Source organism: Protomyctophum bolini (assembly GCF_963924005.1).
Source record: "Protomyctophum bolini genome assembly, chromosome: 5".
Lineage (NCBI taxonomy): Eukaryota > Metazoa > Chordata > Actinopteri > Myctophiformes > Myctophidae > Protomyctophum > Protomyctophum bolini.
The window spans coordinates 12186990-12205056 of record NC_137866.1 but is presented as its reverse complement, the minus strand read 5'-3'; the positions used below and the strand labels follow the sequence as shown (position 1 = coordinate 12205056).

General features: G+C 42.9%; 1 protein-coding gene across 1 annotated transcript; it reads right to left on the bottom strand.

Annotated features, from left to right (window-relative positions):
- Positions 1–2409: 2409 nt before the first annotated feature.
- Positions 2410–16670, bottom strand: klhl17 (kelch-like family member 17). The gene is made up of 13 exons (XM_080762773.1): positions 16343–16670; positions 13750–14014; positions 12307–12428; positions 11918–12139; positions 9044–9160; positions 8318–8531; positions 7008–7152; positions 6601–6768; positions 6548–6562; positions 5237–5325; positions 4717–4790; positions 4204–4385; positions 2410–2802 (listed from the first exon to the last, which is right to left on the bottom strand). The coding sequence occupies exons 1-13, from the start codon at positions 16343–16345 to the stop codon at positions 2574–2576; spliced, it is 1845 nt and encodes a 614-aa protein (XP_080618899.1). The 5' UTR covers positions 16346–16670; the 3' UTR covers positions 2410–2573.
- Between the last annotated feature and the right edge of the window lie 1397 nt (positions 16671–18067).

The window sequence follows — 18067 nt, the reverse complement described above, 5'->3', positions numbered from 1 at the left end:
TAGCACATAAGTTGTGGACATGATATGTAATTTCATTAAATCATGCTTGTGGCAGTGAACAAATACCATTTGCAAATGTGCATGAAATGGTGCATTTTAAAACTTGTAATGATAGCAGACCAAGAAATAGCTTGCAATAATCTTTCCACTTAACTACCAAAATAACAGATCTCAAATGTACAACAATAACTGAAACGGAACAGCTGTAACTTCTAGATAGACGGCTCTGTTACTTCCATCCATGATACGCACATCACTTAAAAATCAAATAAAACTCTTAAGAGGCATAGATGTGGTCCATTTGCTTCACAAAGCATTATTAAAACAATATATTATTCTTTTTACATGTTATAAATAAGAAATATAATCCAACATAATTATTATCTTATAAAAAAGGCTCAGTCATTTACAATTTTGAGTAGCATGTAGGACATAGGTTTCCTAGCTTGTTGGAGTTCATGCACATTTTGTGATGAAGGTAGAACAACAAAGCCTTTTACTGCCTCCTAGTGTGGCACAGGAGCACTACATTTTATTCCCTTGGCTGGGGGATTATGCCAGTAAACATGCATGGCAGAACCAGTCTATAGCTACATTCCTAAAGTAAAACCATTCACTTTCTCTTTGATTATATTATTGAAAAATAAAAAAAGATATCAAAACAACACAAAAAAAGTCAAACCAATAACACTTACAGTACACATGATAGACGTTTATGTGACCGCCACGGTTAAGGGAAAGAGTGTGTGGTAACACTGGAGTGGTGAGTAAGTAGTAGGGTGTGAGGAGAGACAGGTGATTGTGTTTATAATGTACAGGTTTTATCTGTGAACATTGTTTTCTGTTGTATTGGTCAAGACAGAGACAGGGCGCTGGTAGAGCTGTACATTGGAGCCTCACAAATTCCAATTTAGCACATTCCAGAGTTATTGGCACCCTTTGACGAAGAGTCCAACAGTATGTAGAATTTCATAATACAACTATTGGCATTCAGGAAACTATCCTTTTTTTAAATTGCCTAGTTTGTTTTTTTAAAAGGACGGTTGGGTCTCAATCATGCCATGTCTTTGTTGTTCCAATTAAAAGCATTGTTAACTAGCAAAACCTTGCCCAAATGACGTCCACACTTCCTGGCGGGAGTACAAATTGCGTTTCACTCCGAGTGTGTGGACCTCTCCAGTTTTATAGATACAGTATACGCGTTTCAAATATAGTCCCTCAAGGTTAATAAAATATGTATTTTTTAAACAATTTTTAAAAGCCTCAATGGTGTCAATTTGCATCTCAGTAGTGAACAGAGTGAATACTACTTACTGTAAGTCTTATGTCAAAACCATGCACCCTGGATTTTTTTTTAATCATGTAATATAAGAACTGTGTTCCAAAAGAAAGGACCCCACTTTGAGAACCACTGTTAGTGTTCTAGTTTGTTTGATGAAACAAAATCCGATGAAACACAACGTAACATGGCTTCAGTGGCCAGAGAATTTTAATCAATTTGTAGGCAGCGTTTTATTGTCTTACTCTTTGCATAAATTTGTAAGTTTTTCACCGTCAGCTGATGCTTCGTAACCATAATGGAGTAAAATGCCCTGGAACACAGTTCTTATATTACATGATTAAAAAATAAAGTGTATTTGAATGGGAAACCCTCTTCATGATCCAGGTGGTGAGGTTTGACTTGGGTACTTTATTCTCCTGGCAGCAGGCCTGAAATACCATACCTTAATACTACACAATGATGGCACCACCTCATCCAAGTCATAATGCGCTTTTTGGTACATACAGTTTAAGTTAATGGTAAAGTAGGGTAAAAACTGTGGTCTTTTAAATGAAATATATATGGTTTTTCTCTCCTTTTTTACATTAATCCTAATTGTCGTTATGCCGATTTCCCCCATGTACGAGTAATGTATCACTGCCAATCCCTACTGTTGGTCTTGCGTATCAGGAACACGCCATCCCTCCCAGTTGGGCTCCCTTTAGAACAGGCACCCTGACCAACTGGAAGAGTCCCTCCCCTGCTAGCTTCTCTGTGTTTGTTACAGGAATGGGAACTTTACCCATCCCACCCGGACCCTTTTGTTTTGTGTTTACCACCAAGTTGTAGTTAAAGTTCATTGATTGTGTTATATATTATATATATTAGATTTTCAGTGTTTGTGAAGTCATTAGAAAAAATAAAATAAAAGATTCCACCCAGACTCCCCCTTTTTTACCACCCAAGTTGTAGTTAAAGTTCATTGATTGTGTTATATATATATAATATTTTACATTATATTTTTATAGTTTGTTCAGTCATTACTAAAAAAAGATGCCAACAATTCTGGAGTGCACTGCATACCAGAACCGTTCTATCCTCTTCCCATTTCATCATCCATCCACCCTCCCTCTTCCCCAATTTCACCCTTCGTCTCCCCACACAACCCCCCCTCCCTTCTCCTCCTCCTCACCCTCTCTCTTCTCCATCAAACGGAGCAGTTGCGTCTCTTCCCAGAGCCAGTCTGGGCAGTTGCAGCAGCAGCAGTAGAGGCAGGGACAGGCGCTGAGGTTAGCCGGGTGGTGACCCCGTGTCAAAGGCTGGTCGAGGAGACCGAGAGGGTGGGCGAGGAGGGCGGCGGGAAGTTGAGCAGCTCCAGCACGGCCACGCCCACGCTGCTGCGGCGCGTGAACATGCAGGAGGCCGCCACCCACTTGTTGCTGCGCGGGTTGTACTTCTCGATGGAGTTGAGGCTGGAGCTGCCGTCGTTGCCGCCCACGGCGTACAGCCAGCCGTCCATGGACACCAGGTCGTGGGTGCTCCTGAGGAGAAAGAAGCACACCAGGAGAGGATGAGTCAGATTCGGATCAGTATGGAAAAGCTTTGATATATCAGCCCAAGTTAGGGTTGGCCCCAAACGTCCAAATGTACGTTCGTTACATTGTTGTTTCGGATGTTAATCAGATGTTAACAGTTCTCGTCTAAAAGGACCCCAGCAAACGATAATTTATTTTGCCATTTTATATGGACAGCGTTCTTGCGTAAAGGGGGCCTTATTCTTTTCCAAAGGTGCTAGTGCTCACTGCTCATACAGAATGTCTTGGGCTTAGGCTTGAGGGAACAAATGAAAAGGAGATGTGACATTATATTGCAGTGTTTTGGATGGTGTAAACGGAGCCTCAGCAACGAGATAAACACTGCTGAGGAACACTATGGTTTATTCATGGGTGTGCGGTGTCAACTGCTGTCGGGTTTCTCTGCTCCTACCTTCGATTGTTATTAGCCCCTTTTACACAGCCTGTTCAAGGCAGGAATGCCGTTATTCTCTCTTGCTGTTCTGTATAAAAAAGGCATCTACATCGAACAGGGGGCATTGTTGTGCTGCCTTTGAGCTGGCAACGGAGGTAGTCACAGAGCCAAATCGACATCCGTTTGAAAGGCGTGACAGAGGTTACATGTCATCGACGCATCTATTTACACAACACGGACCGGACCCGCTGTCATAAAACACAGTATTTTCAATGGGAAAATCTATTAGTCTACAGTCTTGACTAAATGAATAACAATACATACATATTTTGAACAAGTATTTTCATATTGTTGTAAATGTAACGGTAGGACTAGGAAGTCTACCAACAGCTACCATCTGAAGTTATGCCTGCATGTGTGAGAGACAAAACAAAGAGAGCAAGACACAGCCTTTATGTCGCTGCTACGTTGTCAGTGCATTTTGTGCCAGCATTTTGTCAAATAAATTCATAGACAGCATGAACTGACAGCAGCTGTCATCTTAAACAGCATAATGCTAGACGCCGACGTGTTGCACATCAGGCCTCATACTGCTAAATCACTACCGCAGCTGGTGGGAATTTGGCATGAGCATGTCAAACATGTTAGACATTTAAAGCCTCAATGTTACCGGCGTCATCAGGTTTAAGAGGCCAAGCTATTTTAATATGATATAATACTTTATTTGAGAAGAAACTAAGTGTCAACATTTACAAACATAAATAATTGATTGAACCTGTGGCATACCTCTTATTGATGTCATCAAAGGACACTTTATGTGATTTAATAACTTAAATCTTAAGCTATTAAATCACATTAAAAATAAGTTGGTGCAGACTGTTTCGTTGGGTATGTAAGAGGAGATAGTATGTAATAAATATTAATTATCGTGTGAAAGTTGTAAACCGTTCGTAAACCTTCTCCCTCATACAGACCTGCGGATGTTCATGGGGGCCACTGCCTCCCAGGTGTTGGACTTGGGGTTGAACCTCTCCACTGAGTTGAGGCAGCTGGTGCCATCGTTGCCCCCCGCCACATACAGCATGCCCTCCAGCACGGCTACTCCTGCGCTGCTGCGGCGACTCAGCATGTTGGCGATGGCGGTCCACGTGTTGCCCTGCTCAGGTAAACAACACAAAGCACAGGTTTCACCATTAGCCTTCACCGTTACAGGTTGCACCATTAACCTGTGACCCTCAAAGTGACACACAATGCTGACTGACAAAATAGTGTTTAGCGTAGTTTAGGTACGTTTGTTTGTTTGGGGGGGGGGGGGGTTAAGAAGAGCCGATCCTCTAACAAAAGTAGGGAGGTTGAGAATGACAAAGGCACAAGAGAATGTCTTCTGGTGCGATTCAAATAATTCAGCCAGGACAAGTGTCACCATTCTGTAGGTCAGCGTCACAAACGCTACACAATTAAATCAGCACAAGAATTCAACGGTTTACCTGGGGGTCGTATCTCTCCACGGTTGCGAGGTGTGAGGAACTGTCATAGCCTCCAACTGCATACAGGCTACCATCTGGAGAGGAAAAAGGAGTGAACTTTGTTTGAGGAAACTTATTAATTATAAGTAATGTAATTAATTAATGAAACGTAAAAATAAATGTAGATAGATCACTGGAGCATTCGTTGCCCGTGTTTATTTAACAGAGGGTAGGCTTCTCAGCCTGAACCCGAAGGTCCAATGATGGATAATCTAAATAAAGGGCAACCAATGCAGACATTATTCCAATTTGTTTATCACAGCCTTATGACAAGGACAATGCAGAAATAGGACTTTTGGTCAACACTAATACTAACTAATGAATATCATATCTCACCTTTGTTGGCAGACTACAGAATTAAAATAACAATACCAGTATACACATCGCCTGGCGCCAACAGTGCTTTCCAGAAAACATGGGAATGCATGCATCCGTGCGTGCATGCATGTATGTACAGTATGTGTGTGTGTCAAGCTCCTACCCAAAGTAGCTACACGAACATATCTCCTGCGCGTGCTCATGGCAGCAATGGAGGTCCACGTACTGGTAAGAGGGTCATACCGCTCTGCACTGTAGGATGTAAAATGGGGACATCAAATCAATCAGGCTGAAATTCACACCGACAACATTTATTTTATGTTTGTAGTTCCACAATACAGCAGTCCAGGGAGGCACATTATTTATTGGGCAAGAAGGGGAAATTAGCATCCTCCCGATTCCCTCGACAAAAGCCTATGGGATTTTGGATTATTGTGAAAAATAAGCTCTGTGGTGAATAAAACTTTGATACACATTTTCTTTTGCAAAATAAATGTCAAAACTGAACACCAAAACTGAACACCACTTGTATAAATGCATCGAACACAAATCACTAGAAGTAAAAACGAACGTTGGGCTATAAACAAACTACACTACAGTCACGTGACTCACCATCACCAGTCACCATCTCGACATATGACATATGTCTCCGACACTCTCTAGTCTCACGTAGCCTCTTGTCTTTTTAAGAACAACGTGCAGGAGGATGCTATACTCCCAGCAGTCTTAGTAGTGGTGCCGGTCCACGCTAGAACAATCTCAATGTGAAGTCTTGAAAAGACAAAGGTGGCCGCACACACTCGTAGCCAAAGTGCCGATACTTTACCGATATTAGAATAGGCAGATGTAACTGCCTTCTTCAGGGTATGATGTTCTAGATTAGAACAAAACGAAAAAATCTCTTAAGCCTGTGTTCACAACATACAGATTTCTTTTTTAAAGGAACGAGACGAGGAAGTCGTCTGTCCAAAACTGCTAACTCATTTCCGGGTTCCATGTCTACACACTTTACTGTGTCACACAAAAGCAAAGTGATTAGTTGACCAAACAATTAGCATTAAATTCTCTCTGGGTGCCACATTAGGCTGCTTTGAAAACACCATGGTGCCCGTGTGTGTGTACAGGAAGCTCTATCGTAGCCCCCAGCAGCATACTGTGTGTGTGTGTGTGTACCTCTTGAGACAGGAAGCTCCATCGTAGCCCCCAGCAGCATACTGTGTGTGTGTGTGTAACTATTGAGACAGGAAGCTCCATCGTAGCCCCCAGCAGCATACTGTGTGTGTGTGTGTAACTATTGAGACAGGAAGCTCCATCGTAGCCCCCAGCAGCATACTGTGTGTGTGTGTGTGTAACTATTGAGACAGGAAGCTCCATCGTAGCCCCCAGCAGCATACTGTGTGTGTGTGTGTGTAACTATTGAGAGAGGAAGCTCCATCGTAGCCCCCAGCAGCATGCTGTGTGTGTGTGTGTGTACCTATTGAGACAGGAAGCTCCATTGTAGCCCCCAGCAGCATACTGTGTGTGTACCTATTGAGACAGGAAGCTCCATCGTAGCCCCCAGCAGCATACAGCAGCCCATGCAGAACCGCCACGCCCAGACAGCTCCGCCGCGTTCCCATGGAAACCTCTGGTTGCCAAGAGTTAGTGACAGGGTCATAGGATTCCACGGATGCCAGGTCTGACGTGCCATCGTACCTACACCACAGGGGACCATTCATTATGGACGTTAGTAGACCGTATTCACACACACACACGGTGGCATCTAAAAAATGCTAGACCCCCCCCAAAATGATATAAAAAAGATGTGTCATCATAACAGCGGAATTTTTGTTTATATCATCATCATCATACCATTATCGAGCGAGAGGTTAGTGCATCAGCTCACAATCGCTACCGTCATATCAAAGGTCAGTCCGTTGATAGCTGCCACTCACCCTCCCACAGCGTATAGTCGGTTACCGATGGCCGCTACGCCCACCCGAGCCCTCCGAGTGGACATGGAAGACACCATGTGCCAGCGGTCTGTCCTGGTGTCATAGGCCTCACAGTCTCCATGGATGGCAAACAAGCTGCCTCCACCTACAGCAGGTTTAGTAGAACAGGTTTAGCAGTTGAGATCTCAGTGTTTATGAAGTAGCACAGAGCAGTGGTTCCCAAACTGGGGGTACCCAAATAAGTTTTTGGGGGTCCCCAGATAGTTAGCTGAATGTGCAACATTGTTTTCTCACTCAACAGTAAACAAAAGTGTGTACAGGGTATCTGCACATTTCTAAAGTTACAATTTAATGACCTTTACGACCTTTATAATACCAAGTTGTCAAATATTACTTAAGAAAGTAAAATTGTGAAAATAGTCAATCTACAAACTCACAACGCATCGCAGTGTGAGCTTGTAGTCCAGCTTCCCCAATATTTATCTCTTATCTCTGTCATGGCCTGAAAGGTTTGGGAACCCTCGAGTAGTAAATATGTTTTTTGTTTGCGTTATGCATTTGTACAATACATGTACTGTAGGTAGATGCCAAAATAAATGAAACGGTAGAAAAGGAGGAATTCAATGGATATTGGAAGCAGTGTCCTTGTGGCCGACCTGGCAAGGTTTAAAGGTCACCAATAGAGCGCAGATGCAATGAAAAATGATTCTGTGCAAAATGAAGCATGAATGAAATTCGTTAGCCCAAATTACATTTGTTAAGCCCTAACCACACCAAAGCGTCACCATGCAACTCCTTGGGTCCAAACGGTTGCAAGAATTTAACGCTAAAACCGTCTTGACCCTTTGGTGTGGTTTGGGCCATTGAATTCCATGCGTTGAATCACTAGGGTCAACGTGGGTCAACGTGCAACAAGACATATCACACCGCAGGGACTGTCTTGACCCTTTGGTGTGGTTAGGGCTTAAGAGAAACAACAGCAAGAGAAACCACACTTTTGTAAGTGGAGACCCACTTACAATCTGTTTGATGTAGGGGTGCAACAGATCTAATTCATTTGAAAAACAATTAAAAAAAAAATTGTTTTCCAAAATAATGAAAATCTCAGATAGATGGATTTGTAGATAGATGGATTTGATGATTCTTAAGAGGTTTTGTCTAAATCAATCTAAACAGCATAACAAGAAGACTACTGTGCAAATTCCCCATTTAGCGTTTCTTTCATTTGGGCATTTAGCAGCAGTAGGTTCATGTTATGGTGAACCGGTGAGAGAGTGTACCCTAGTGGGTACCTTCGGGAGCACACTGACCGACGGCGAAGAGTACAGGGCTAGCGCCCTCACAGCGTCGCGGGCGCGTGCGGCAGTTGCTGAGCACGCCCCTCTGCTCGGGCATCAGGTGGTACTTCAGGGCCTCGATCAGCAGGTCCTTGCACTCCGAGTGGTGACGCACCAGCAGCTCTGTGTCCACATTGCTCATCAGGAAGTCTCGCCTCAACAGTGGCAGGCGCACGCACTTCATCAGCTATCGGTGAGCACAGAGAGGGAGGGGGGTGGAAACATTACAGAAAGGAGGAAAATTGTAGAGGACCGGTTGAGATCACAGTACGTTGTTGTTCATAATGCAGTGAACGAGGTAGGTAGAGAGAAGGGAAATAAGCTGCAGTCAAAATGGGCTTTTGTATACTGTCAAATTAAAATGAAGGAAATTATATTACGCACAATTCACTTACACTTGGGTGGAACAGTGTTCACACATTCAAAGTAGGGTTTTGCGACAAACAATTATTTTCATAATCTATGAATCTGTCATTTTTATTTGAATGATCAAGACCATAAAATTGTTAAAGAAAATAAAGCTAAAGATGATAGTACATTGCAAAATGACATCATTGTGTTCACCCAGCAGTCAAAAGCATAATTATTCATTTTACAATTTGGAACAAAGAAGATACAGGTGAAGTTGTAAGCATCAAACAAAGTATTGGCCGTTTTATGAGTGAACCGATTATTTGAATTGTAACATTCAAGTCATACCCATGGTACGTGTTGCCTGCGTCCGTCTACGTCATGTTTGACCCAGCTCAGCACGGCCCGGTACACTTCCTCTTCCGACGGCACGTTGAGGTTGTCACTGGATATCAGATCCAACACCTGAATGAAGAATCACAGTACGCCATGTCATTGTCTATTCACAGCTTCAGCCTTATATTGTGCACAAACCATTTTCCTGTGAAGTGGCTTTATTTTGGTTAACATTTTCTACACAGTTAAGTTGAAACAGAAAGGTCTGCACTCTGCACACCAAATTTCTCCCATTCAAATTATTTTTAATCTTCTATAATCTAGAGTGGCAACAAGGCGCTCTCTCAGACACAGCCATGTTGCTCAAAATGTGACTCAAATTAAAAAGATTTTTAAACAGGAGCTATTTGGTGTGCAGACTGCAGATCTGTTCTTTTTCAACTTCATTTTCAGTACCCATCACACTTGGTTTTGAGTCATTCAAATGTTACTTGAACATACTTGAATAATAAGTAATGGATAAAGAGTAATGGCCGCGCTGGTTTATCCAATTTTTTAACAAAACTATATTATGAATGAACTAGCTACATCAATGAAGGCTAATTTAAAAAAAAATCCACCAGGAGAGTGGTTTGTTTTTGAGTGGTGCAACCACTCCAAGGAACAGCAATGTCCGTGTTCACCTATGTGCCTATGTTGGTTAATGAGCACCAGTATGACTATTAGTACCAGTAGTATGGGCGCTGTTGTGCCAGAAACAGAGAGAGTGATAGTGCTGCACTGTTACCTGCTAATGAGAGAGAGAGAGAGAGAGAGAGAGAGAGAGAGAGAGAGAGGAGGGGGAGGGGAGTTGCACCACTCCGTTCACACGGGTGTGATTTTTTTACTTTGTAAAGTAATCATGGACATTTGAATTCCATTCGGAATTCAAACTTTTCAGGGACTTTAGATCAATCTAATTCAATTTATTTTATTATTAAGCCACATCTCTGTATACTAGTGTGGGTGGTTAATATGTAGTATACCAACTAAGTGTGGGACGGTCTGTGGCGTGCTGTGTGCTGCAGTCACAGAATGGTGAGTGGCCTGGCTGGCACCATTCCCAGAACGGGCCAGGCTGGGCGGGGACACAGTGGCCAGCTGCTGTTGCCTGCCCAGACCAGGGCAATAGTTAGCAGCCTCACAGGAACAGCATCCACTAGTCCTCAGTCACACAGAGGAACACTGCTACCACCACTATTGTTGCTACTGCCCTTCTCTGCAGCCCCCCTCCCCTCTGCATGCACATACTGCACCATATTAACTAAACACATACAGTACAGTACAGTAAACAGACAGAGCTGTATTCTCAGCTGTGTAATGCTACAGTATATCTGAACTCCACCAGACCACCACCACCAGTCATGAAGGCACGTCGTAAGTGTGCCTTTGTGCTATGCTGCTTCCCTCAAAGCCCATGGGACGAAATAAGGGGCCAGTTTCATAGCTCTGTGTGCTCAAAGTTGCTAGTAGCGACTGGCAAATAATCCAGCATTGGTGCAGAGCTCTCTCTGATGGGCACACAACAGCTGCAGGAGTAGGGGAGGGGCAGAAAAACTAAATAAAGGAGACAGAAAACAAATAGAACAACATATTTAAAAAAAGAGTGGACAGTCTATTTTCAAACTGCATTTATGCAGCTTTGCATCTAAAACTTTCCTGTACACGTGACGTGACTATGCCCCAATGCGCCAACAGCAGTACCCGTCTGTAGGCAGTGATAAGCTGATCATTTGAACTCTCACGGTCACGGAGCACTCTCTCTTTAGACATGTGGGGATTTGTTGAGGTAAAAAAGAAAAACGATAATAATAATGTTGCCAACTTTTGGGCTTGCACGTTTTTTTCCACTGCCACACAAGTTCCCAAAGGACTTCTACCACAGCAAATCCTGTGTGTGAGATAGACAATTGTTATGAGTAAACATTGTTATGAGGATAGTTACAGAGCACAACGGCTGCTGTGGAAAAAACGTCACTAGCTTATTTTAATTACTGCTGGCAGCACATGGCATGACCCTCAGCACAGCATAGCCACAGCCGAGCATGGTTGATGAATAAGTGATGAATAAGACCGAGCTAAGATGGCGTTCCAGTCAGATAAAGGTACTGCATGGCATCACCGTGGGACGACTAAACCACAAGAGACAATGATTGACGCAGAGAGTTGAGGTAGCCGAGATGCCGTCATAATGTACTGTATGTAACCGACTTTTAACTGAGTATATGGACCTGGGCCATTTTTACATGCTCAGCATAAAAATTTAAGCTCCGATTTTCGCTGTAAATTTCTCTTCTGTTGCCCATTTTGAAGAGTCTGTGGAGTGAAAAGTGGAAAGGTTCAGAACGCAACCAGCTGTGCTCATATTGGAGGAAATGGGGATTAACAATATGACTAAATTGAGCTAAGCTCATGCTAATGTACTGTACCACACATCTGTTCATCTTTTTGGGCAATCCACCAACCGACTAAGGGGATTAAATGAGGGCTTCTCATTTCTCAGACTGAAATACTGTATAGAATCAAGTTATTTAACCAAAAACTACAACAATGAATGAATCCACTTTGAAAACACAATCATAATCCCAGGCATGGAATGACATGACCAAAACAAAAAACTCTACATGGCAAAATTGGCCACGTATTTGATTTGCCAGATAATTTGCAGGAGATGAAAATCATGATTGGCTGCGAACAAACAAAACTTCCAAGCCGCAGTTAAAATATGCCTGCATCAGTGTGGTGACTGATGCTAATGGTGACTGATGGCATAATGACTATGCCACATTTGAACAAGAAACCCTCAGTACATCAGCAAGGGATTCTGTGAAGACGTGACGGTGTTACCTGTTTCAGTGGCAGCAGCATGAACTCCTCCGTCTTGGACACTTCCACAAAGTGCTGCAGGACATACTTGTGGGCCGACTTGAGCAAATCACTGCAGGAGTGAGTGTCTGCAAAGCCACGGATTCCCAAGCAGTTGGAGGGGTCCAGCTGGCTGAGGAGAAACTTACAACAGGCGTCCCGCACCCCATTGAGCTGCAGCAGGCTGGCTGCTGGGAGCAATGTCTATGAAGGGGAGCAATTTATGGGACATGTAACTGACAGCTTTAATGAAACGGAATGAAAATGAATCCATCAAGTCTGCTTTTGCTCGTTGAGATAAGCTTTAAAAAAAAAAGAAGGAAAAAGAAAACCAAGAGGCTATTCCCAATGCAGAACACATGTTTCCCTACCTGGACATTTCCTTCCCCCACCACTATCTCAGCTGTGTAACCATACTGGACCAGCTGTTCCAAAGCCTGGGAGTCGATGTCATGGAGGGTCACATGGGTCTGTCGACTTTCTGACATTTCATCTGTATGAACACATATAGGACAAGGACATGTGTTGTGAAATCTACTGCATTTTTGTTTTTATAATGAGAGAATTGAGATGTGTTGACTGTGTGATTTTGGGAAATTAAAGGTAGTATAGACAACATTTAAACCTAAAATATGTGTATATTTATATATTTAGTCTTTTCCCCTCTATCAGCCACTATATAATTGTGCTGGGGTGTTTTCATGCAGAAAGACACGTCCCTCTGGCTGTATTTTGGTTTTATTCTAATGTTTATGTTCACATTTCACTATTTATGTTGACGTTGATCCCTTGGCAGGGACGCCTCTGTCTGTGTTGGGAGGAGGGGGAGCTCAGAATTGATCCCTTTAATTGGGCCATACATACATAGGGCCTCCCTCCTGCTGAGCTCCCCCTTCCCCCACAGACAGAGGCGTCCCTGCCAAGGGATTGCAATATAGCAAAGATTTGTAAAGAATAGTAATAGTACTAAAGTGGTGGCTTAACCACCAGGGCTTCTCAAGTCAACCAGGTTCAATAAAAAACATTAACATTTAGTCTCACAATTGGGAATTCAAAAGGCTCACTTAAAAAAACAACACGTGCCACGTGCCATACCAGCTGTCAGAAATGTATTCTATCCATTACCAATCTACATATTATCCTTCATTATGGAGCCAAATCTACTGAATTAATTCACCACCGTCCTTCCATCACACTGACGTAAAGCAGAGCTCCAGATGTACACTGAACTACTGCCAGATATGAACTCATTTATCAGACGTCTTTTAGCCCCTTCATCATTTATACTCCACTAGAGCAGCGTTTCACTGCATTTAACAGATATGGCCAAAAGTAGTAAGTTGACCATCAGAGCAGGAAGCAGTCTCTTACAAGGATACTGTACCCTAAAAACGTCTATTCTGAGCTGCAGGAGGGTTTAGGAAGACGTCTGAGACGCACGCCTCATGTGACCACCTGCGACCCAGGTGGTCACATGACGGGAAGAGAGGATGCAAGTAAACGATGAGGAAGGAACTTAAGGAAGCGATGATGCTGAAAGGATGAGGCAGCTCTACTGTACTTTTCCACAAATAAGCAGTCAAAATAAAATCACTCCTCACAAAACAAAACAAAGCACAGATTGATGAAACATATTGAGACATGCCACCAATTTAGGACACCAAAAGAACAGCGGTAATGAGTGTCCTGTGCCGAAAAGTAGTAGATTTACAAGCTTACAGCACATGTCATCAGTTATGTTTGGCACTGGAGACAGCGCTGTACATTGAAAGTACACTATCAGAGACAGGCTTTAGTGGTGATCTTGAACTTACTGGTAAACATGGCATGGAAGTAAGGGCTGCAGGAGGCCAGCACCACCTTGTGCGCCTTGATCTCCTTGTTGGAGACATGGAGGACGATGTCGCACAGCAGGCCGCGCTGTCGCATCCTGTTCATGGACACGAATGAGTCGTGGTAGTGCCGCTTGGAGTTGTGCGAGATGCTGTGGCCGTCGCGGTTGAGCAACTGCATGCCCCCCTCCATCATGGTGCCTGTTGTGGTGGTGGCCGGCTTCTGCCTGGGCCTTACGCTGGACAACTGGAACACACAGAAGGGAAATTCATGTTAATGCAAACTATAACATGTTTCATCATGATACTAAATGGGTGCCTTATTAACCACAGTCATGAACCCTAGCATCCCTATTCTGGGGGCGGACTTTTGGCGAAAATACCAGATCTACAAGCTCACACCGTGTCGCATTGCTTTTGCCGAAGAGAGTTACTTTGTGGACGATCCATGATTAAGCATTAGGCGCTTGATTCATACTACTATTTTAGAGCAGAATAAAAGTCGGTTCGGCTCTGTAGAGCCTACAATGTGACGCCATTTGAGGTTCGGGGGGGCGAGTACCGCCCTAAAGTCGGCTCTTCGGTGCTACTGAAATTTTCTGACAAGCCAGTATACTGTAAAGCAAACAACAATGATATGGTCACTTTCAACTACACTGTTTATCACTCTACTGAAAGAGTCTTCCATGTCATTTCCCGCATTGTCACATTTTGAGCTTGGCTGGCTAATTTCGTATAGATTAGATAGTATGAATCAGGCTTAAAAGGCAAGAACACTTTGGTAGAGGTTTGTGTTGTGTAGTTTTCTCAAAACTGACCTGAAGAAGATCCATTGCGGATTGAAACATTGTTAAACTTTCTGGTAAATACTGGTTAGGTAGTCCTTTACCATGCAGTTGGTAAAGGCAGTTGGTTTTGTGAGGTTTGTTCTTGCCCTTTAAGCAAACATCATAACTGTTTTTGTTATTTGCACACTATGACAGCCTCACTATAATAAAATAAGGTAAAGTAAAATGATAGCACTTAAACTGACATTGCACCACTCTGGGCTTTTCAACTCTTGATTAGACTAACCAAGAAAATAATTTATTTTGTATAGTCGAGTCAAGTCGACTCGTTGCCTGTATAACTGATCCATAATTAACCTAGCCGAGGGCCAAATCCTTGCCACACTCAAGCTTCTATTAAGCTTCATTTATAGTAATACTGCACTCACTGTACTTAGATGACCGACTGTGTCACCAAAATAACAAACTGAAAAAACATGATGCATGATTTCCCAAGTATAAATGAGCCATTAGATGGGGAAGTAGCAGGAGGATGTACAGCATGTTTAATCACCACATCATTCATTTAATCAAATCATTCATTTGTAGTGGACTCACCTACCCATATTTCTCTGCCAGAGAACAACCACCACCACCACAACAACATAACTAGCTGTAATGAAGAAATTAGACTACATTTCCTAAATGTCAAAAGTGCTAAAATAGACTAAATCAACTGATTGTTTTCCCACACAGACATTTAATTTAAGGCAACAGTAGCCTATTTGTTACAAAAGTGGGCATTTGATGCCAAAGGAAGCTCGTCTGAACTCTGCAAGGAACATACATACAGGTAATGTTGCTCAACATCAGTGCAGCTTGAGATGATCTTATGCAAGGCACTTGATTTGCTGATTTCCACAGGGGGAAAATATCAATACTTACTGGTTAAACCGTACAACCCATGTGCCAATGGAAAACTCACTTTTTTTTTTTAACTTAATTTGTATTCGCAGATTTTCATTCACATCTACAGTCACAGTGCAGGGGAATCCAGGCATTATATAGCGCAGCAACCATCATTTATGTGTCAGGTGGCAAAATTATAGATTGAAGTCTGACTAATTTAGACTGTAACACAGTCAAAACATCAGGAGATCCAAGATTCAAATCTACAACAGTACTGTAAAGGATGTTGAGATAAAAAACGTGATATACCCCTCTGTCAAATAGCAGAGTACCAGACGTTTAGCATCTGGTGTTTATTATCGCCATGGTGAAGGAAGCAGTCTTTCAACAAATAGCCTATATAAGTGTCCAAGTGCTGATAAGGGACCATCTCAAATGTCACCACAGCGACATGTATCTCACCTTCCAACATTAAACAGACCATAACAAACACACCAACATACATAGGTTACCTTTATGGCCTAGATGGGGCACAAATAATTGACAGGAGATAATTTGAGGCATTTGTCACAGTTTAAGCAGATCATTACATTGTTATGGCTATTGCCATTGAGCCATTCAAGGACCCAAAGCAGATGCAACGCTGTCCCCTTGCCTTGATATCTAAGGCAAGGACAGCCAAATTTGACTGATAATATTGCCTTCATTTTGTGGCTCAAACCCTTGGCACACGCAATCACACACACACACACACACACACACACACACACACACACGCGCACACGCACACACACACACACACACACACACACGTGAGTTATCTAGCTAGCTAGCATACAATACAGGCAGTATTATCTCAAGTTCAGAATCATTATCATATGACTGTTATAACTACTGACCATTTTGGGGCAGCAGGTTCGTTTCTAGTATTCATCCATCAAGCTTTTCTCGTGTGGTTTTTTGAAGAAATCCCCCAACCCCCACCCACACTCTCTATTTTGAAAAGCAGTTAGCTTAGAATCAAATCAGCAAAAGGCTGGATATGAGAGGAAAGAATAGAATTTACCCCGGCGGTGGCTGTGAAGCGGTTATATCGTTAAGCAGAGCCACGTCTCCTCAAGGATGAGGGCAAATCAGTCACTGTCGCATTCGGATGGATGCGAGTGTGTAAAACACACTGCCTAGCTATCTATCCATATTTTCACTGGAGCTATAAAGAAAGCGTCGTGTGCGTGCGGTGCGTGTGTGAGTGTGTAGCTCGATGCTGTTGACGTAAACGCAAACCGCATGAACGGCGACTGACATCCCTTTTTAAGGTGGAGCTGCACCTCCTAATCTGCTGGTATAGTTCCAACTTCCAACTCTGTTCTGGTCACCCAAAAAGCCAATGGCCGCGTAGACATTGACCCGCACAAATGGGCAAAAACACATGTCTCTTTGCCAACGTGTCACATTTGCATGCAGAATTGCAGATGTTTTGGTGACATCTGTTTTTTTGGACGACCTTTATAACTGCCTGGTTATTCAAGGGAGCACACACGTCCCATGTCCCCAAACATTGGATGCGCTCGGTTAATCACCCACTGTACGCACAGGGGGTGGAGCACTGGAGCTGGACAGATCGACTGGGAAGAAGAACCCGAGTTGATCCTCCCGTCTTGGCTACCCGCAACAACAAATCCTCATATTCACCACCAAACCCCCAGCGACAGCCGCCCTGCATATGCAAATTAAATCTAGGATTAAATCACATTCTCGCCACATAACAGAAATTGGTTACAAAATCTTAACACTTGTGTTTTGTACCCCCAAAACTCAACATGAATCACTTAGTGAAAGTAACGTTTAATTCTGCGAAATGCCGCTCTGTTCCCCTGCGGGTTAGAGGTAACAGGCACAGCTAGGTCAGAGGAAATACAATACTATTCCGCCCAGACAACAATAAATATGTATTTTATGGCCATCAATTCCTGGCTTACATGTACACTTACATATATCGTACCTTTACAAAACAAGCCCCACCGAATTTCGCATCTTATCTGCCACCGAAATGTTACTTGGGCTGTTATGGAAATGTGCTATCATCACACTATTTAGCCTGCCAAAAATAATAATAAAGACTTACTAGAAGCAGCCGTCTTCGATGTCGAAATGACAGCACCACTAGTCGTTTTCCGTTTGCATTAACCTTTCCCAGCTTCGTAACGTTGGATAAATAATTCTATGGAGTGCAATGTTAGGGTGGATTCAACGCTGTTCTTTAGCTCTCCTGTCTTGTGAATACAATCATTTAATTGCAATATATCACGTGTAGCATCAAAACACAGCTTGTTCTCTCGGGCCACACACTGGTGGTTTGACAGTGCAATTGTTTGGTTTCTCGTGTATTGCCGTCCGATTGTCTTTTTTTAGGCTACATTGTGGACACTTTTTTGTTTGCCCCGGGGGGATTAAAAATGCAGATGCAGGTTATACTTAGTATTATATTAAAATGTTATGTAATATGTATATAGAGTCCGAATAAGGATAATAAACGAAACGTCTACAAATACTGAAAACCGCTAGCATGTGATGTTTCGACGAGAAACAGAAAACCAACCCTTGTCTTTTTTTCTTTTGCACTG

Bases quoted from the DNA above. Each gene is read 5' to 3' on its own strand.
- klhl17 (XM_080762773.1), bottom strand. The intron at 12,140-12,306 runs GTAGGGAAACAT...TCCCCTTCATAG, and splicing joins TGGGGGAAGGAAATGTCCAG to ACATTGCTCCCAGCAGCCAG. The intron at 9,161-11,917 runs GTAACACCGTCA...TTCTTCATTCAG, and splicing joins TGCTGCTGCCACTGAAACAG to GTGTTGGATCTGATATCCAG.